General features: G+C 35.7%; 1 protein-coding gene across 5 annotated transcripts in view; it reads left to right on the forward strand.

Moving 5' to 3' along the window:
* Window positions 1-22,473, forward strand: part of SNX29 (sorting nexin 29) — a 158,866-nt gene extending 136,393 nt beyond the window's left edge. For 3 of the 5 annotated variants that reach the window (XM_026076631.1, XM_026076630.1, XM_026076635.1), the window contains one exon: window positions 18,352-22,473. In XM_026076631.1, the coding sequence (XP_025932416.1) occupies window positions 18,352-18,481 (130 nt within the window). In that variant the 3' untranslated portion in view covers window positions 18,482-22,473. Of the gene's footprint in view, window positions 1-1,534; window positions 2,456-14,073; window positions 14,147-18,351 lie in introns of those variants that run through there. The other 2 variants (XM_026076633.1, XM_026076634.1) reach the window with 2 other exon arrangements.
* Window positions 22,474-22,948: the final 475 nt, after the last annotated feature.

Raw genomic sequence — 22,948 nt, forward strand, 5'->3', positions numbered from 1 at the left:
CAAAGTGGTGTCCTGATTCTTGATAGCATGAAAGCATTTTACTGTGAAATAAGGTGTCAAATAATCAGTTGAACTTTTTTGCTTTTCAGCAACATTGACAGCCATCTTGAAACCTTTTCTGTGGAAAGTGGTATAATTTTTCTAGATGAATACAAAAAAATAAGGTTCTTTTGTCAGGCTAGCCATCGGATAGCTTCCCTGCCATTCAATGATCAAGTCAGAGAAATTCTGGAGAAATGTACCAAAAATGCCTTAAACTAATAGTTTTCACAAAATATATTTTGGAAAGTATAACAGTAGAATAAAAACATCTCCAAGACTCAGGAGGATTTTACCCCAGAGCTAGGGGAGTCCAGTTACCCTGGGACAGGGGTCTTTGTGCCTGAAAACCTGAGCTCAAGTCTTAACAGGGAGTTGAGGTCTATATTGTAATAGAGAAAGCTTTCCTAAAGTGAGCTGAGCGCAGACTGAAACATGAAATAAGCAGGTGGATGGATTTGAAAGAGCTAAGTTGATGTGTAGGTTGTTAATGCAGGAATGAATTGGATTAGGTGGGGAGCTGTAGGAATGACTGGCTTCTGAGTTGAGAGGTTTGACTCAACTAAGAAGTAGAATTGACTCAGAGGGCCAAAGTTTTTTGAGAGGAGAATTGGGCATAGAGAGAAGAAAAATACTGGGAAAGTATTGGGCAGTAGAGTGCATTGTGGCTGTTGGAAATGCCAAATAATAAAGTAAAACTGGAGAATGTGGGGGGCATACGAGAATAAAAGAGTAGAGTAAGAACAGAAGAATGCTGTAGAGACAAGTAATAGAGGAAAGAGACTGAACGAGGCAGATTGGAGTGAAGTAAGGGAATGTATATGAATGATGAGAGAGGAAGGTGGTGGAGAGAATGAAAAGAAGGACATATGGAGAGACTCTCTCATAAGGAATGTGTTTTCCATTATTCAATTTTGTGCACCCAGGAGAGGAGCCATTTCATTAGAAGTGATTGCAATTTCCTTTCAATTATTGAAATGGCAATGGTAACTGAAATAGGAGCAAAAGAAGAGATTCACCACAGGCACAAAACTCATACTTAAGCATTATGTAGAAGGTATTTTATCTTACCTTACAAAATGGACCTTGAAAATGTGTATACTGGTAATTCTAGTTTTTGAAAGATTCTGATTAGGTGTAAAGATTCAGTTCCTCCTAGGGTCTTAGTACAAGATTGTCTGGTGTAATAAGTATTCTGGATTCAGATATGAGCCTATGTATAAAGCAAAATAAGTAATTGGCAGGGAAAGATGGGACTTTGAAAGTCTGGCCAGTCTGGTGGTTATTGAGTGGGCCTGTTCTCTTGGTACTGGGACAACTTTATCCTCCTTTCTTTAATCCTCAACTATACAAGCATTAATTCTCTCCTTCTAGTACCCTGAATATATTTTTGAGAAATGCTTTTTTTCTCGAAATAGCAAATAATTTTACTTGAACTGAGAAATGACAAATTTTTAAGTTTTTATTTTTATCAGGGTGCTTCTTGTCTTTGCAGGACATGGACCTTGTTACAGCCAAGCTAAATGATATTCACCAACTGCTGCTAACATGGATTAAGTCATATTTAACTTTCATATCTCTAGTTTTAACCCTTTTTCACTGATGTTAAGCATATCTTGAATATGCAAGCTGAGCTGAGAATTAATGAGACTATAGCATCACCAAAAATGGGTGACTAAAAGCTAAGCTGATGAAGTGAATTTTATTCAGACTATTTGAAGTTCCTTTTATTTAATATCTGTCTGCCTCCAGTGAATAAGATATTTTTGTATTTAATTAAGAATTAAGATTTCCAAAATGTTGCCATGCATATTTTAGGGTTCTGATGAATCTTTCAGCATATTTCAGGATATTTAGATGTAAAATTCCATTTTTTTTTTCTTCGTTGTCATCTTTTTTTTAAGTAATAGAAACTTAAAGAAAAAATGCACAAGCAATGTTTTATAGCTGGAGTTGAATATTTGTGTCTTTTTTCTAAAGCAGCAGAACATGATTCAAGCTATTTTTAAAATGTTTTGCATTAGTCTAAAATAGTGTAGTTTTTTACCTTTGGTAAGTATATCATCTGTGTACTTTTCAGTCAAGTTTTGCTCATATAAGCATTCGGTAGATTCTATATTTATTTAAATCTTGACTGTTTTTTCCATATGGCATCAGATACACGTTACTCATCCTGGAATCTTAGTTTCCCCCTTTTAGAATCTGTATCTATATTTCCGCTTCCTCAATGAGAAACTTCTCTCTTGCACTGTTCTAAAATACTGCTGTCTCTGTTTATTGGTATCAATATATTGTAAGTGTGTATGTAAAAAGCTTATGCTTTTTAAAAATGTACATGTGTGTGACACACATGCATCCTCACTAAATAAAAATCTAGCTAACAATTCTTATATGATTTTAAAATACAGATGCTTGTGACATTCTCTGTATCAGGCTATTATGCTTGTTCCATAGGTCCAAGGTATTAACGCTATGGAAAAATATAGGGACTAGAACACTTTTACCTATGTAATTTAAACAGTAACCCTTTCAGATGCAATATTATGGGTGATTCTGACTGTATTTGCATGTCTCTTGATCCATCCCCGCACTCTGTTACTCTTTATCTGTGCCACTCTATCTATGCACATCGTGTATATCAGCCAGGCTTGTCCAGAGCCTCAAAGTCTGCCTAGAGCTCAATTTACTAGTCTGTCTTCATTAAATTAAGTCTCCCTGAGAACTTAAGATAGGTATGTTCTAAGTTCAGCTGGCTCAGCATTGGGTGAATATGCTATTTGTATAGTGTCTGTCTGCAGATGGAATGCCGTAGTGTTAAGGCATGTGTAAAACAAATGCATGTTTTATTTGCCATACAGTATTACAATCAAGAGTTGCAAAGTACCACCATGAAAAGAGTAAAATACAAAAAAATATAGATAAGACTGTCTTCCGTTAACTTGCTACGCAACTTTTGATTACTAGTGGTTGGGAAATAATGACATTTGAAGTTTTTACCTTCCAAAGGGGTTGAGATCTGTACAGGATTGATTAAAAAACAATACTTAAATCACAACATATTCCTGCTTGAATAACTTGGAAACTTTAGTCTACTCTCTTTCTCTCCACCTTCCCTTCTAATAGCAATAGTCAAAGTTCCAGGTTTTCTTTGTGTTCATTGACAAGTATACACCATTTCTGAAGGAAGTTAAGTCTAATACTCTTGCCCAAAGCTTGCACATGCTTTGCGATTGTCTAATCATTTCTTTTTACAATGTAAAACAGTTTCCAGTTTGATTAAATCACTAAGATTCTTAAAAATTTGTTCCAATAATTATGTGATTTAATTAAAAAGGATTTTATCTTCCATGTATTTTCCTAAATTCTCCAGTAAATGAGGCTGAAGACATGCCTGTGATAGTTTGACACCATATTTCATAGCTAGCCTCTCCATCCACAATAATTTGCCTCATTATTCTACTGAAGCTTACTTATTCAGCGGAGAACAAGAGGAGTTTGCAACTGAAAAACCAATAGGTGGGAATGTGCTAAAATTTGGGGAGTATAAGCAAGTGCAGACATATAAATGTGCTTGCTGTCCCTACTGTGTGAAGGTGTCTACCTCTCAACACATTGGAGTTCTAACATTTTAAACTACCACAGCTATATCACTTGCCAATCAAAGTCCTAAATATTAATATAATGTTTTAAAATAGACATTGAATTTTCAATAAAAAAGTTCCACAAACACATAGAGTATTATGTTATGGCCTAATACATATTATTATGTAGCATCCAAGCCATCAAAGATCACCAGACTGGCCAAAACGATCAAAGCAAACATTTGTACACGATATAAAATAATTGATGATAATTTTTTTCTCTTTTTTTTTCCTTTAATCCCAATTTTAAAACTATGCAGGAAGCTATAATATTCTAAATAATGACAGTTACTAGAACAAAAATGGGCATAGTGGTGAAAGTGGATGATAAGTGTGATTTATTGCATGGCTGTGCAGGACCGTTTCAGGTACATCACTGGTTCTTCTGTCACACGTGTGCACCCCCACAGGTATCTCTGACCTGTCTGGATGAAGTTCTGTTCACAAAATTTGCTCCTTCTGAGCCAAATTCCTGCTCATTAAGTTACATTACCTCCTGGCTGGTAGCATCTGATACCAGACTTTGATATTTATAAACCTAAAACATTGCTATCCACTTAATTACCCTTGTTCACCACTGCACTAATATTGCCAAAGAATACAGCTTAAACAAGATCTCCGTTGCTCAAATCTACATAAACTCTGTAATGAAATTGTGCCTTTCAAAGAGTTCACTTACTAAATCTTGTAAAATAGTTCATAATATTTTTTTCTACAGCTGAACTTAAACGAGCTGATCTATAATTGCTTGTTAAATTTCTCTTTATGGAGATTATTTTAAGAAAATTGCCAGGTTTAGATATTCACAGTCAAATATCAGCATATGTAGCTGAAGATTGCATAACAGCTAGTTCAAGAAGCATATTTTGGAGAACTCATAGGTAGAAGAAGGGAACCATCTGCAGGTCTCTTACAGAAAATAAGTGTACCACCGTAAGTATTTTGGAAAGTATTCATCTAAACATGTTGTTTTGTAAGAAGCCATCTGGTCAGTTAGAGCAATCTATGTGCAAGTGCAGATGGATATGATAGCTCTGGGATCCATAACCCTTACTTACCATTCTTGATCTTCAAAACAGTGCTTTAGTGGAGACCCTGTTTGATGATATATTATTCCCTTGTGTACAGTGACAACTTGAGTGCTCCAAAATCCTGTCTCTCTTTCTTGGAAAGGTAGAGTACTGAAAAAGCCCACAAAAATTTAAGGAAGAGAAAATTTCTAAGTTACAGTCTCAGTGCAGCTGAAAGCAGATTTAAAGTAGGTAGTGTGGCATGAGAGCTTTGAGTAGATGGGAGTGCATAATTTCTATATTGACAAGTTCCCCTATCCCAGGCCCTGAAATAATACTCAAAAGACTTTTAGTGATTTTTTTAATGAGAATTTGAAGTGTGCAACTGAAGAGATAAGTATTTATTTAAATATATGTTCATAGAGTGAATAGAAATTGATTAATGGTACTGAAAAAAATTAAATAATCTTTTGTTGCTAATAATATATTTGGAAATTGCACATCATGCAACAGTGGCACTTCAGGAGGTTTTTGAAGCCATGCTCTTCTAACAAAGGGTGAGATTATTTCTACTACTTACTTTCTTCGATGTAAGGAACCGAAGGATTTCTGACCGTTACCAGTCTGCATGGCAAAACATGTCACTTAAAACCACAATAGTTTGGCCTGGGTGATGGGAGCTGTACAAGGCTCATTCTGGAGAACTGTGATAAGTTCAAATCTCTACTTTGGAAAATATCCATATTTACTACATTCATGAGGTATAGACCTATAGACTTGTGAGGTTGATAAACGTGATTTATAACAGATAACTCCAGGGATGAGCAACCGCTCTGGCATAAGTTCAGAGTGTGTGTTTGGAAAAAGTCCTTTTTCCTGCCATTCTCAGCTTGAATTCTGCTAAAGAGAAGCTTGATGTTTGCCAACAACACAGACTGTCCTGTAATTCACTTTTATTCCAAGACTTCCTAAAAAGTGGAAGAGTGGAAGAAATCACAGACCAGTAAGTGTGTAATGGACTGTACAAAGGCAGCACTCTTCTTCACTGAGATAGCATAGTTTAATGGATTTATTGTTTGAGAACCGGGAGCTGCATAACACGACCTAACAAGGTAGCTGTGTCTCCTTTGAATCAGCGTAATAGAATTGTGTTCTCTCTTCAGTTCCCAAATACCCATTATTTTATCACAGAATTGTGTCTTTTTGAAATTTTGTGGAATTGAGAACAGTATTTTTTCAAGATACCTGATGCTGCAAAACAATGAAAAATTCTTGCAAGTTATTGCATGCTTTCATTTCCTACTGATGAGAGTCACCATGGGGTACAGCAGGCATCAGTCAAGCCCTGCTTGTGTTCTGCAGCCTGTAGTTCAGGTCTCTGTGCAGAAATAATTGCTCTAGATTAAGGAAAGGCCCCTTTTTATATTTGTTAGTTCTCTGTGACATTTGCAAACATTTTTGGCACAAGGTGGCATTTGCAAACATTTTTGGCATAGTGTATTTATGTAATCCAGTCTCAGAAATATCGCAAGCTATTCTGTCAAACTTGAGTGAGTTTGTTACAGATCTCCTGAAATGTCAGTGTCTCAGTTCAGTTGCCCTTGAGGAATCTGTTAGCCGAAAAGAAAAAAAAAAAAGTATTAAAAATACACTTGGGATAAATCAGTACATGTGTGTATAAGTATACATAAATATATACATTTTACATAAGTGCTAGAATGGTAGATTTTTTTTTAAATCAGTTTGATAATGAAACAATGTGACTTTTTAAAAATTTTTCTTTGCATGCAATTATTAGATGGGAGTATTTAAAGAACACAAACTGGTTATTTCACTGGAAATCAACCAAAGATTAAGTTTAATCACTTTTCCAAAGTGTTTTCCACTTTGGAAAGCAGTGAAAGAGACTTTACTGCGAGATAGATATATAAGCTTTGTTCCTTTCTTTTAGCATAGGAAACTGTAAAGAATATGCAACAAAATGTGGTTTAGTAAAATCTGTTTATATATCTTACATTGCAGTCTGTCAGTGCTTATTCATACTCCTTTCTGTGCGACACTCTGACGGTAAGGGATAAATGGATGCACCCATTCAAATACATGAAGCAAATAATCTTCATGAGGGAGGTATCTTTGTATCTGTGCATGTACTTGGCATTAATCCAGACCCTAACAAGTTTGTTTATGCCTAACTGCACACTTTTTGAAAAGGAGGTGGGTTATTTCTTTTCCTCATTTGAACTCGTATTGAAAAATATTTCGGCAGCCATCAGTCTCTTATGTGAAAACAGCATGAAATAGCTATAGGCCATCATTGAAATTCAAAATATCATACAGAAGCTTTGTTCCTTGGCTTTGTTAAGCTGCCAGCTATAAACAGGGTCCGTTGAATTTTGTTGTATTTCAGATGCTATTTTTGTAGTGTATTTTTAATAGATTTGGCACTTTGGTGGTACCAGAATCCATGAACAGTTAGCTGAAGAATTCTAGAATAACTTGATGTAATTATAGGCACTAATCCATTAATAACAAAAATTAATGGTATGCATGCATGTCTATACTTCCCTGTTATATCCCTTCACCTCATTAACGAGTGACTAAAGAAAGTGGTTATTGGAAGTATTTTAGGAATATTCTTTAGAATGCCTCCGAGGCCTCCAGAGAAGTGCTTGCGAGGTACAAACTGCCAGTTCAAAAATGCAAACTGACCTAACAGTTGAGGTCTGTGCAGAAATAATAGAGGTAGCTTCACCGCACAATTCTAGTTTATCTGCAACATGCAGAGATTGCACAGATACTCTCCCAACGCTGTTCCAGTGTGGCCCTAACCCAGGACCGTGTCACTGGAGTACTTTGCATATTTACAACATCCATCTATGTATAAAGTCAGGCTGTTCTTATCTCAGATGATGTAGTCAGAGTAGCTGCAGAGTTGCAACTCCTCATGCAGATCTGCTTTGTAGTGAAGCAGGTTTCTTGAGTTTACTCATGCTAAAATAATCCAGTTTTAGTCAGAAATTACAAGGAGGATTTGTACTGCGGCAGATATAGGGATGGCTGACACCAGTTTCTTCAGGAGTGGACCAGAGTCATTTTTCCTTCAAGTCTTCCTGTATGAATTGCACAATCCCCCAGAGTTTGATTACCCTAATAGTACTGTGAAGGATTATTTTTGGATTAAGATTTTAGGTGAAACCTAATTGCACTTAGTATTGAGAGTTTAGTAAAACACATGATATATGGTAAGAAGGAGAACCACTAGTATGTGTGTCTGCAGGGATTGCTGTTCAATGTAGAAAGCGTTAGAAATCTGTGCCTCATAAACAGCTTGCATAAAATTGCTTGATTTTGCAAATGCAAAATGAGCCAAAGAGCCTGTTTCTTACTAATCCATGTCTATTTTAACTCTGAAATCGTTTATGAAATTTTAAGAATTTAAGAATTTTAGAAGAATTCATAAATTAGTTCTTTGTAAGAGATTAAATTAGTGTAAATACAGTTTCTGCATAAATCATGAATATACAGAACAGCTCCATATCTCTGACTCTTTTTAAAAAGTCTTTCCATAGAATACTCCTACCGATTAAAGGAGATAAATCTCAAAGCACTAGCTAGTGAAAAGGACTGTGACCAAAGGGAAATAAAATGGGGCTGGTTTGTGTTGTTGGGCAGAGGGAAAATTTTATCATATTTTTACCATTAGTGCTACAGCTGAGTAAAATGCATCTAAATCTTGAAGACTCCAACAAGCTCCAGTGCCCAGCTTTTTCTAAGCACAGGGCAACTGTACTTTTAAGGGGAAAAAATTGCTTCACGTCTCTAACTGTAGAGCTGCTGTTACTGCAGTCAAGTGGATGTGTATAACTTATTCGGGGCATAAATAGGCTTCCCGTTGTATCTGCAGAGTCCTTGTCAAGCCAGTGCAGTAATATTGCAAGGAGAAGCTGTAGGGGCATGCTATATATGGGACCTTCTAAAACTTTTCTCTTCCCCTGCTGCTTGCAAAGCAGAACTACCCCAGCAAAGATAAAATTCTGCATCATCTTGCTACCTCCTGGTACTGCATGCGTTCCTGTGCAACACTGACCTGTACAAACCCATTCTTCATTGAGCCATTTCTAAACCAGGCAAGGCGCTACCTCAGCAGCTTTTGCAGTTACTGCTTAGTTCAGTGTTTACTCCGAGCCATTAAACGCAGTGCCCTCTCTCTTGGTGGACTGGTCTTTCAAACGCCCAAATCTTCATAGGGCTGAAAGCCACAAAATGCAGAGGGGCGAGTGCAGGAGGAGCGTCCTGGGGAGCTCACAGGCAAAAGATGCAAGTGGCTTTTTGGTGAGCCTGCGACTTCCTTACGGCGTGAAACTCAGCTGGGCTGCAGAAGCAGCTACTCTGAGTGTCAGCAGCTGTTTAGGGGCTTCCTAACATAGCTGCGAAATGAGAATCCTCAGCAGCCCCCGAGCTGAGCTGCTGCTGCCCAGCTCCCATGCAGCCCCCATGCTGGAGCTGCACTTGACTGGCTGTGACCAGGGCCCGAGTCATGCTGCTCAGAGTCACCTTTGTCTTAAATTGTTTCTTTCTTTTCCTTTATATCCAGGCAAGGAGAAGCTTTATTGTAATTTTTTTTCTTTAATTTTGAATTCTTTGGCAGAGTTGCACCTGCATTAGATAGGGCCCAAGCTGATATACTTTTTAAAGGTTCTGAATCTGATGATACCTGTTAGAGAACTGACCCCAAATTTCAGTAGCTCATGGCCAGCAATGTGCTGTGCATGTAACACACTGGAGTCAGCAGCAAGCTTTGCTTCCTGTTAGCCTCAAATTTAACTTTTTAATACCTTCTATTATATGTGAAAACCCTGGAGTAGGAACCTATGCAGAAGATTCACCTTGTTGCTGTTGCAAAGATTTTTTAATTTTTTTTTTAATTGCTTGGATCAATACATGTGAGAACCCATTGACCTCTCATTTTTACTGGCTATTCATGCTTAGGATTTCTTTTTCATCCCCTTTAGATTAATTTATTTATTCCTGGCATTTAGTCTACTTTAGGATTATTTTTTATATTCTTCAGTATCCAAGATACACTTCAAGAAGTTGATAAATCAATAAAACAAAAGAAAACAGCTTTCTTGAATTCTCTCAACTTTCCCATACTCAACTTTGTTATTAACGCTTCAGTCAGAAAAACAAAAAAAAAAATTGTCAAATGATTGTATTTAAATTTAAATACAATAATGAGGCTTATCTTCCTGACAGGAGTGAAGTCTGTCCTTTTAAGACAGAAGGAGTCTTATCACACGCCCAGTCTGTGAGGATGAAAAAGGTTAATCTTCACTACAGTAGAGTTATAAAATACAAACTTTTGCTTTTGTTTCCTGGCTTTGGGTGATTATCATGTATATCCTTAAGGTGGCAGAATCACTCAGGTTTGTATTCTGTACAGTGTAACAGCAAAGGATGGTAGCTTTGGAAAAAACAAAAGATGCAGATGTGCCTTCACTGATTCAAGATTAAGAAAGGTTGGCAAGGAATTAAACTGCAGCAGTATGGAATTTTAAACCTGCACCATATTTCTCTGAGAGAAGTATATGATACTTCCTTTGTCCTTCCAAGAATTATCAGATGAGTGATAATTAAAAAAAAAAAAAAAGCCTATGTTTATCACTGCCATTTTCTTTTTACAGAGAAAATAATTGCATTCTGACTAAACAGAAAATCTGATTTTGATTGCTGATTACTATGGTCTTCTCTTGGCTGGCAGACCTGATGTTTGTACAGTTTCTGTCTAATCCATCAAAAACGTTACATCCCAAGTTGGCTTCATTAGTTATTTACTGGGCAATGTCATACCTTCTTTGATTAGCTTCCTTTTCTAGGTTGGATTAAATGTAAATATTAGTCCTTGTCTTCATTACCCAGAATAAAGTCAGCATTTTCTTTGTTATTCTGTCCACAGTACTCAATTTTGTACTTTATTTACATATTTTCCCCTCTTGATTACTTTTGTTTACATGGAGAGTACATGTTCAATTCCACTATGCCTAGTCTCAGCTCTCCGTGATTCAACATCCTTCTGCAGGTCGACAATTTCTATATGCTGAGCAATTCAGTTTTTGAAATTCTTTAGCTTAGAGAAACTAAATATAATAGGCTAAAATTAGGAACAATAGAAAAAACTCCCCAAAGTTGAGGTGAAGCCATTTTGTATTTCTGAGTTTTTAGGCCATGGACCAGCTTGATCACTATTAATTATCAAGCTGATGGTCAGATTGCACTAAGTTGCCTTTAGGAGTTAAAAAAAAAAAAAAAAAAAAAAAAAAAAAAAAACACCCCAAACCCAGCAAGAATGTTTGCTATAAAGCACTGTTCGTTTCTTTTTTGTTCTTAACATATCTTCCATAAAAGACTTATGATCCTGTAGAGTTTTAGGAGCAGATTTTCTGTTTGTTAATTTTTCATGTTCGCAGTTATTGTTAATATGATATCTATTCAAATCTGGATCTGTGCTTGAGAACGGTCATGTCAGCTCTGTTCTGCCTTGTTGCATATGTTAATGTCATGCTGTAATCTTCATGAGAAATGAAGATACTTGAGAAAAGCAGCTGATACATCTTAACTTGATGGAGCAATTAAAACTCAAGCACTTTCTTGGAAGATCAAAACAACATGTTTTGATCACAACTTTTTTCTTATCATTCCATTTGCTCTTATGGTAATTGTATAAGAAGGGTTTTGTTATTAAAAAATAAAATAATCATCTTAATTGTTTGTGGAGGTTTTTTTTTTTTTTTTGATGAGCAGTTTACTTGTGAATTCAAATCAAAGACAGCTCACCTGCTTTATTCCCATGGAGACTATTTAAACTATGCTGAAAATGTAAACACTGTTGCCTGTGGGCAAATATCCTTGCCTGGCTAAATCTGGGGCAAGGAAGAGTCAAGGAGCAGGGAGGGGACAGAGTCTCTCAACAAGGAAGCAGCAGCAGCCCAGCTGCCCCATGGTCATTACTTCCGGACCAGAACTAAAGCAACCGCAGCCGTTTGCGCCCTTGCTCAGCTGGGAAAATAGTGGATTTCCAGAGCAGGAGGAGAGTAACTGTACTGCATTCCTTCCAGCCCACAAGTCTGCCAGGATTTGCTGAAATTATACAGTCACTTATATGTAGTTATAGTATAGTTATGTAGAAGGCTTTAAGTCAGAAATAGGAGCTAAGATATTAACTGAAATTAGTCTGACCGAGTACATTAGTAGTTCGTTAACAACTAAATGATAGGTGTCAACAGGTAGGAAGAATCCTTCTAAGTTTTCAGATTTTTCTTCTTTGTGATACTGGGAAAATTAGAGGAGATGGTAAATCTCTTTCTCATCGCTTGGCATTGAAAGGTGGTGTGACCTTTGTTGTCGCTGTCCTGTGTAAATTGGAGGTGGGAAGCTTGCAACTGTTAATATATAATGCCTTTTACTGGCATCATATATATCAGTATCTGAGAACCCACTTTCTGTCATTACTTCCAATGCCAAACATATTATGTTGTTTAAAAGTTAATTTGGTAATTAAAGTTGTTTCCATTCCATGTCATTTTTCCATGCAAACAACATGTGAATTTGGAGGAAGAAGTGCCTGGCTAGTCAATGTAATGCACTGCTGTCTCAGCAAATTTAAATTTCTACTTGTCAAACAAGAATTTTACTCCCTTTATTTTCACATATAAGATGCATTGTGAATCCTGATGCATAATTCTTCTGTTTTTAGTTACCTCAGTATTTTCAATAAAAATATATCCTCGATCTGTCTCCACTTTTCTTAAAGATGATAATTACAGTACTAGCAGGAAAAAACAAACCCAGGTATTCACTGAACACTGTTCTTCTGAAAGCAAATCCTACATTTTGTTATTATATAAACAACCTTGGAACATGTTCAGCTTCTAAACCATTTGTTCATTATATTATACCGTCACTGAGAAGTGGTAGATTGTAATGCTTACATAAATTCAACTAGCCCCACATAGAGTAGAGTGTTGGCAATTGCTAGATGTACATGGATAGACTAGCTAAATTTATCATCTTTCAAATAATCATTGAAATATATAAAACATAGTCATATTAAATATAAATAAATGGTGTTTTATGGCAAACTTTTTCTTATATGTATGTTCAATTATTATTGACTTTCTAGTTAATTGTGAAGGGATCATAAATGTGAGTACCATACCTGTGCATATGTTCCACAAAAAATTGAAAGCAACTGTTTCTAAATGCAGATGCCAATACGCGTTAGAAAGCCAAGGACCAGCCTTTAGGTACAAGTATCGCTCCAAAGTTAACTGATGAGGGGTCATTCTTGCAGGGTGCTGAGCATTTCCTGAATGAAACAGAGTACATTCAATCCAAAATTAATCACAGGTATTCTTTATTTTATAAGTTATGACTAATGGATGCTAACTGGTCCCTGTACAGTAACCCTTGTGTTATGCTAACTTCAAAGTAAAGTCAGCATAAGAAAAAAAAATAGATCATCAGAATTATGTGAAGTGTCTTGGCTTACAGAATTGTTCAAATATCAGTGCAGATGATGTTTATGAAAAAAGTGCTGATATGGAAACTGATATCTAGCATGAGAATGTTCAAGTTGGGATCATTCAGATTAGAACAAATTTAAGCATGTGTTTGTAATTATTTCACAGCAAGAAGAGATTGAATGCATTTTTATTATGAATACTATGTTCTGCTGTGGAAATATGTATTCTGAAGTAGAAAGAGTTGTGTATTAATTAAACAGTTGGATAGAATATTAGAATGGATGTTTTTTCACTTTGTGGTCAGTTCAGATCTAGTGTCGATAGGAAGCGGTTGTCCAGTTTTTAACCTGTTCTAATAGACTGTCTTCAGGAGTTTCAATGTCTATCAGATTTTACTGTAGAGGGATTATCTTACCCATATCTTTCCATCTCTTTTGTTAATAGCTAATGATTTAAAAATTTCAACTCAGTCATTCATATTAACAGACAGAAATCACTGTCTCTCATTAATAATTATATATCATTTCTACAAAATTGGGAGTGATGACAGCAATGTGGCTTCAACTATTTTTACATTCAGCAACTGGAAACAAGGATATTATCCAGATCACTGCAAAGTAGGAGTGACTAGACTGTATAAAATGATTTGATAAGTCAGAGTCTCGGTAAGTAATGCCACTAAACAGGTATCACAGCTGATTGTAATGAGCAGAGATGATGTTGGGAAATGTGCTGGCAAGTCAGAATTAGTTCTGACTTGTCTTAAAAGGATCTTTATCATATAGGTATTGTTTAATATTACCTTTTTGAGGAGGATGTCTATCTGAATCAAGTTTTCCACATTAAATATTGTGGTTATAGCCAGAAATCAGAAGATTATCGTGACAAACAAAAACATGAAACAGAAACCAAAAACTGATGGAAAAAAAAAAGTCATCAAATTTATTGACCAGCTAATGCCTTTCTTCGTGAACCATTTTTAATGTGAAAAATACTTCGTAACAACTCAGGCAAAACTAGAATCAGGACTGTCTCCAGAGATGTGCTGAGGTAATATATATGAAAAACCTGATCCTGAGCTTTGCTATTCTCCCAGCATGTGCTTAGTACTTCCATTCTCTAATCTCAGACCGGTAGAAAAGTTCTTCCAGTTACAGTGCGTTACTTTATTTAGTTTTTACAAGAAACCTCTCTCTCTAATTTTATCCTGAAGAATAGACTGAATGAGGTGGAAAATAAATTTCTTTATGTGAATATTCACAACATTGACTAAGAGAATACTGCAGTTCCAAGTATTATCTATGTAAAGAGCAACCCATAGAGCATAGTTTAGTTTGATACGTGGAGAGCCAATGAATGGGAGGTATGAATAAACTCGAAGCTGATTATAAAAGAACAGTTATTGTAAGCTATTCTCCGTAGATGCACCTCGGGCAGAACCTGACACCAAGACAAAATCAATGAAACTGAATTGGTATCCAAACAAATGCTGGGCAGATCAATCAGGAATGCTTAAAAGCTAAACAGTGACCTGATGGGAAGAAGGCATTGATTGTCTCAGCAGGGTGCTTTCTTCTTCAGACAGAGGCAAGGTGAGGATGTAGAAGAGAAGTCAAGCCTTTAGTATTTCAACATTCTTCTACTGAACAGCCTAACACCTGGCAAGCATCCTAATTCCTACCAGGCTTAGCCTACAAAAATAAACCCTGTAAAGATTTCAGTGGCTGAGAAGGTCATAGAATGAAAAAAATATTGTATTAAAAGTGAACCAGTGCAACTCAGGCAGCTGTAGATTTAAAGAGTAAGTTTTTGCCACAGAGACTTGGGGTAGCTGTTCTGGAATAGTTATTCCCAGGAAACTTGCTGTGCTCCTGGTATAAGAATACCTTTCTCTGGTTTAGTTTTACATATTTTAAATTTGTATTTTAATCTAAGTGGACTATCAACTGTAGGTGAACTGTAACTCTTGCCAAAAAGCTGGCTGGAAGCCTTTTCACTGAATGAGACAAGTGAGAAAGTGGATTTACAAACATTGCATATAGGTATGCTTATTCCTTTCTTCTCAGTCCCAAACAGATTGGCAAAAATAGATTCAGAACAAGTCTTCCAGTTTCATCTTTATATGCATTTGCCAAAAATACTGGCAGGACCATTTTAAGGTGTTCATGCTTTTGCCTAAGAGTCCGTGGAATATCTGACCTGCCAAAGGGTAAATTGGTTTAGAAAGGTGTCTCAATTAATGCCAGCTATTCTAAGTATAATTTGGCCTCTACGCCAGAACTAAATCATTAAATCCAGGAGACACAACAGAAGGGAGATTCTTTTTCTCCTACTTTGTTAACATGGGTTTGGGGGTTGTTGTTTGTTTGTTTTGCCCAAATTTAGTAGTTAAACTTTCTGGCTGTTACTTGAAAGTCAGCATTTTCACCATAGAGCAGAAAGCTATAGCTCAAATAGTCAAGTGAGCTGGCAGGTTTTCTCATGAATTTTTTGAGTGAGGGCTAAGGAAAGGAAAGGGGCTTAAGGTATATATTTTTTAGTGTGTGACCTTTTTACTACTCTGAACTTTTCTTCTCCATACATCTGTTTCAGTTGAAATGGATCTGGCCAGCAACAGCTGAATGCAATTTTAGCTATTGGTTCCTTTTTCATGCTGGATGAGTGAAGATCTAATTCCTGTGTTATAAATTGCTTTCTGTAAATGTACGTTACACAATGATTTTTCTTAAAATTTGGATTGTTGTTTTAAAAATTAGGTTAGACATTTAAGGCAAACTATCTCTAATTTGGTTATCAGATATCTGTAGTTTTGTAGTAGCATCATTTAAATCAGCAAAATTACTTACAATTTTTTGCCCTTCATTCACACATATTGGTGTTTGTGTAACCGCCCTAACACCATCTTATTAGCTCAGCCATTTCTATCAAAACAGATTCATATTGATCCATATCTCTTCATTTTAGGAGAATTCATTTTGCACATTTTGCACTTTTTTCCTTTAAAGGAATTTCCCCTCCAGAAGGGAAAAGTGACTTCCCATTGGGCTGACACTAATGTCATTTTATGGACATGCCAGCAGGAGGAGCTTGTGTATAAAAATGTACGTTCAGTAAAGCAATCCCAAATTATAATAATTGCATGTAACACTGTGCTTTCATGGCATGAACATACAATATAAACTTCTGTATATCCGTAAAGTAACTGTCTGTCTGCCTGATCCTGAAGCGCTCTTAGCAGTGGCCATCATGCTGGTAAATTAACTTATTTTGATACAAGCCAGATAAGGCAAAAATTTAATTTTATTCGATTGTATATCTGATATTTACCTGCTCTCATGTTTACATGTTCTGAAAAATACATATTTAACACAAAAACACATTTCTGAGATCCCATCCTATGCTCTATTTGAGATACATTATAGAATATAAACATTGCATTGTAGTATTTTTAGAGATAGTATAAAAATAATGAGTAACAATATTCATGTTACTGAAAGAAATCCATGCTAATGAGCACAGCTGAAATTGGGTTCACAGTGATGATCAGAATCCCGTACAGCAACTTAGATAGCGTTGTTGAGTTTCAAAATAAAAAGTCATGGGACCAGAGCTGTTAGGATGGAAATCTGTCTTTGGCTACCAAGAATTAATAACATGCTATATTAATTTCTAATGTTTTGATTTTATTGACAAGCAAATAAAGAAATAAAGCTCTAATTTGTAAATCTTGTTATTATACAAGAGGAGGATGTGTAGCACAGATATTTTATGCATTTTTTTTCATGTAAAGACTTCCTACTTACCTAGGAAGACGAAGTATTATATTAAGAGTGCAGTGAAATTAGAGGATTTTTCTAAATTAAGGTTACTTTGGACTGTTCTGCTAGGAAATTTCAGACCACTAAAATACATTGCCATTAAAAATATTTTCTATTAACGTTTAACATCTGAATTGGGCACAGATTTTTCTGTACTGTTTTTCTCTTATTTTAGTGAAGAATAGTAAATATGTGCGTTAAAGTTGCAAAGCTAATGGCTCCCAATGATACAGCTGCCTTATCTTGCAGAAGTACTCTGGTTCCTGAAGGTGAATTTTCCACTCAGACCCAGGACTTGTAAAAGGCCTGTGCTTTGCTCAGATCTCTCCCGTGTGGGTGCTCACAGCGCTCCGGAGTGGAGCCTGAGTGTGCCTGTGCCTTGTACAGGGCTGTCTGAGCTGTGAGGAAAGTCACTGCAGGGAAAAGAGAACTATAGGGAGGAAATTAATTGCTTGTTTTAAAATATATGCGTATTTATTTAATCTGGCAAGAACTGCAGATGAGCACCTCTCTTTGACTTGTTAACTCACGCTGAAGATAGGTATTCTAAGTTTCTTTATGTATAAAAATAAGCTTGATTTTATATGCTGTGTAATTTTGTTATTGCCTAGCTGAGCTGCAAAATGCAAAATTTAGTATATTTATTGATCTGTATGTAAGCAGTTTAATTTAAAACCATGTGGAGTCCTCTACAAGAATGGCAAAAGTACAACACTATCCCTTTATACTGTAGTTTCCCGAGGAGTCTATAGCCTCTGAATGTCACCTAGGTAAGCTGGAATTTTCTGTTACTGCTTGTTGTTGAACTTAATGTACTTCTTTTCTGAGTCTTTTCAAAAAGGCTCATTCATGTACGACTAGTCTGTTGTGGGTCAGAAGAGACTGAAGAATTCCCAACAGGGATGTATTACTAATGTACTTCATCATGTAATGATACATCCATCCATAATTAGAGGATTGTTAAGTAGAGCATCATCCAAGCTCTTGTCTATTTTGCTTGTACTTTTATCACTTCAAAATGCTTATCCCACCATTTCTGAACTTCAACCCATAGAGATACGCTTTTATCTTGTAATTTGCGATCTTCCATAAAGTATTAAAAGTACTACTAGTTCTCATTTTTGAAAGAGCCCATTTGTAATTCACACTTGAGACAGCAGTAAAAAGAATGCAGTTCTGTGTAGTTAAAGATGTGTGCTGTACTTTGCAGTCATGTGCCAGGCTCCCATAACATCTGCTTTTTTCATGTTCAGAATAACTACGAAACAATTTGCACATAATTTAAACTAGTTATTCCCCTCTTTGTTTCTCTTTTTCCTAGTGATATCCAACCTTCTGGAGAACCAGTAAGCAAAAGCAATCGCTCAAGAGTGACTACGCGTTTCCCCAAACTCTCTCGCAGTCATCCGAGAGAGCCCCGGAGCCTGGAACCTCAGAGCGGTGATCTTTGACCCTGTCGTGTAACTGTGAATACTGGCACCATGTACTTTAAGTTGCTTTGTGATTCCTTCCTTGACTATATTGTTGATTATATAAGCTCCTGAAGAGACTACAGCTGCATCAACTTAAATCCTGAAAAGAGATATTCATTGCTAAGGGTCGTATCCTGATTAAATACTTTGGAAGGCGGTAATCACTTTCTCAAATGAATATGAGGGCTCTTCACTAGAGCTCTGCAAACTGATAGGCATTTTCTTTGTTTTGTCAAGCTGCATCGGACATATTCTTTCCTTTGTTCTTCTAAAGTTGTTCTGTTACTATGAATTCCTTGTTTGTATCCTGGTGTCTACCGGCTGCTGCAGAGAGACATGGGTATCATGTCAAGACAATTTTTCCTTTAGAAGAACAGTTATGATTATCACTACTTAATATGTCAGAAAGATGTGCTTAAAAGAACCTCACTAATTTATTACCTTTTGTAAATAGAAAGACTGTTTTGTTTTCTTTTTTAATTGTAAACCTCTGATACACACAAAGGTTTTTAAAAAACTTGACAAAGTAACTGAGAAGGGAAAAACAGTACAGGTGGCAAAAACAGCTTTTGTATGTTTGTAGTTAGGTATTCCCAATAGCTTTCATTTGTGGAAAGTAATTCTATAAAATCAGAGAATGTAATAATTTTTTAGTGAAATTTCAGTCTTGCTGTAAGGCTGGGTGCAATATTATTAATTTCTACAGACTACCACCAGGATTCACAAAGTTAACATGGTACAAAATAGCATTTTCAAGTCTTGGGTTATATTTTGTCATTGATTTGTTGCTGGCGTTACAAAACAGTCCTTCATCATTAAAGGGCAGCTTGGAATTCTTACTTTATAAAACCCTTCACATGGTATTACTTAAGAATTGCCTGAAATGGAAGTGCCTGTAACCCATCACCAGTTATTGAAAAGTAATTTGTAATGGTATTATTGTGAGTAACTAAAAAAAAAAATAGCAAGAATTATTATAAGTGATGGAAGTTCTGACATGGATTAACTGGAATCCAGTTCAGTATCCATTAGTTGCACTGCCGTAGGCAGTTAATTATATATTAGCTATCTTCTTTTCTTTATTAAGTTTAAGCAATGTACATTCAAATTTTCTATCAAATGTATTCTGTTTTTCCTTTGTGTAAGAACATCTTTCTTCTCGGAAGTTCTTTGGATAATCTTACTTAAATTGGTGTATCTTGTCACTTTATTGTTCATTTATTATATTAAATTCTCACATCGGTAGATACTGAAGTCTAATATTTCCCTGCAGGAAAACAAGCTAATTATTAATAATGCACTTTTTATGTCAGTGCTTTATTAAGGTTCTAACAAATTGGAACTCCCGTTCTGCAAACCTGCAATACGGTCGTGTATTGCTTAGTTCGGTAAGTGGTCCAGTCATTTTCAGTGGCACTTCTCAAGTGAGGACGGATCCAATCTGCAAAGTGAGCAGTGTCTGTGGGCTCGTACCTGACTACCAATCTGAGCCACAAATCTTGTATTCCTAACACTGAAAAGCGTAGCATATATATTGCACTGAACAGCAGAATGTGGCAAAGAGGAATGGTCAGAAATTTCAGTAGATGAAATACCAGGAAGTAAAATCATGTCACAGAAATGAAATAAAATTGTTAGTCAGTAAGAGATCTATTTTACTAAATAAATAAATAAATAATCTAAAAGGACAGCTTGGGAGCCAGATGATTTGGTTTGTACTAAAAGATGAGTTACTGTTAGCGTCTTGTATAGACTACAGTGAGATGTTTATTTAAGGAAGAAAAGAGAGTGAGTAGCTTGCCAGTTAATGCCTCTCTAAACTCTTCAGTTTTATATATTGCTGATAATCTCAAGTTTGTCTTTGATGAAGAAAATAGTGGCTAGAACAACGGTCCCATTTTGAAAAGATTCTGAAGTTGTATCTCAATGTGGTCTAGAGACTTGGTTAGCAGAAAAATAACACATCTTTTAACACTGAATTGCAAGTGAATGTGAAAGAAAAAGCTGTGCGATCCTTTGTGATTCATCTGTTTGTCACATGAAGCTGTATTAATATTCAGGAAATAACTCACAAATTAAAGTACTCCTTATCTGTATTCAGAAAGTTGAAAATTGGTAAGAAAGCTAATTTAGCATGCATAGACTAAATTTAAAATTGTTCTTTTTTAGTTGTTTAGAAGGAATTTTTCTCATCTCTATATTTGGATCTTAAAATTATTTCATTCCTGATTACTTTACCTCTTGTAATTTTTCATATATGTATATAGATTACACAAAAATACTAAACTTGTTTATTGTATACAAGTTGTTCTTTGCTACCTTTACCTGAGTTGTATATAAACTGCTATGATTACAGTCTGCAAACAATGTTCACTTTGTGATACAAGATACTGTAATGAGTGCATTATTAGTCCACTTAAATGCTTACCTGTGGTTTCTTTAAAACCTAAGAAGAGAATTAAATGAAAGCCTTTCTTCACAGGTCAGCTTTCTCACTTTATTCACCTGGTTACTTTAGAAGATCAATGAGATACTTGCATGAAAGCAAGCAGATGCTTAGTGATATGAATGCCCAAATTTTTAGCACCTCAAGACCTTCTAAAATGTCCTGTCTTTCAGAGAATTGTAAATACTTTTACAAATCACACTTCTTTTGTTTGGCTATCAAAATCAGGGAGGACTTTTGAAGAAGAATGAGCACCTGAAGAATTCCAATATACTTACGTTATTCTTATACTGTAGCAGTGGTTCCATCAACTGAATGATTATATCAGTTTCTCTTATGTGTCATTTAATTCCATGCATGGAGTTATAATTTTTGTACAAACCTAATCTAGTTTGGTACTAATAGTTAGCTCTTATATCATTATATCTGGTCAGTGACTGGTGCACAATGAGTTGATGAGTTCAGCCAGTTCTTGATGGTGCTTTGAACATCACTACAGTCACAGAATAGAGAACTCGGGCCATGACGTGAGTTATTCCTTCAAGCCGAGGACTACAGCATAGTATGAGGCACTGTGGACAAATGTGTAGTATTATTTTGTTTCCCTTTTATCTGTAGACATTTTAAGTCTCTAGAGATGCTCATCTGGAACCTTTAGTGACTATTCAAATTAAATTGTAAATATAAATGGCATTACTTTTCATTTTAATGCTGTTCTCCTATTGTATAGAAAATGAACAATTTCCTAAGAAACAAAAAGCAGGAGTCTTGCATCTTTTGCAAATGTGATTGTCTATCAGTATTAATTCATTAAATATTGACTATGTTTTTTCAGAATCTCATTTAGAGAATCTGTCATTCATTATAAAGAATGCATTGCATTGACTTAGCTTTTGTATTAAATTAAGTTTCTCAATAATAATAAATTTCCAAGGTTTGTATGAGGCAGCATAATAGCGTAGTAATACAGGCTTAAACTGATATGTCCATTAAGTCACATACTCTTAGGAAGACTAATACTTTCAAAGCCAGTCGTTTTTAGGGAATATATTGTTGATGTGATAGTTGTAAACAAATTATATTGTCTTACAGATTCTACTGGAAGTCATAAACCATTGTGATTGGGTTAATACGGCAAGTTTTTAGTGAAGGGGCGTAATGGTATTAATGATCACTGGCTCAAAATTGTGACCTGTATGCTAAGGTGCGCTTGTTGTTACAAAATCATGTTTTATTATACAGAACAATATCTGCGTGGTAGCTGTCAAATTAATTAATAAGAACCTACTAACAAATGGGGGTGACTGTTTCAGAGCAGCAAGCTAGTAATAAATGAGACTCAGTGAGCCCCGAGTGAACTACTGATACTGTCTGTCAGGACAAATTAATTATTTAAGAAGTGATATTTTGTTATCAGTATTAGTTATTAGTACTTTCAGATCTAGATGTCATTCTTTTACTTTGCTTCAAAGCACAGAGGGATCTCTCAGTTCTACTCTTAAGTCTTTTGCTATTTCAAAGGTTTGAAAAAAAACCACCCCAAATTTATACCTTGTAACTCTGAGGACAGACAGTATATCTGTGGATTCAAATATAGTTATCTGCTTGTAGTTAACATGAAAAACCTGTGGAACCACTGTTTAAAAGAAAAATAAACACCTCTTCGCAAAATTCTGCTCCTAGACCCCCTGCAGCTCCCGATAGCAGCGCTATGCTCTGCTGCTTGTAACTCCAGGTGTATATGAAAATGACCAAGCTTAACTTGCAAACACAACTTTTTCCTTGAAAACAGTAATAAGAATATTTCTCTGTTGAGCTCAACTCACCTCTGGAAATGTGGTCAAACAGCTCAAGAAAGTAAAGAATTTGTCTCCTTCCATTTCCTTTTGTCGGGATATTTCAGTCAACACTGTCTATCACAACAGGGAATATAAATTTGGGGAATAGGTAGCCATTTCAGCAGTTTCTTAACATTATGTATTGAAAGAATCACTTTCATA

The sequence above is a fragment of the Apteryx rowi genome, unplaced genomic scaffold (genome assembly GCF_003343035.1).
Source record: "Apteryx rowi isolate R43461 unplaced genomic scaffold, aptRow1 scaffold_436, whole genome shotgun sequence".
Taxonomy (NCBI): domain Eukaryota; kingdom Metazoa; phylum Chordata; class Aves; order Apterygiformes; family Apterygidae; genus Apteryx; species Apteryx rowi.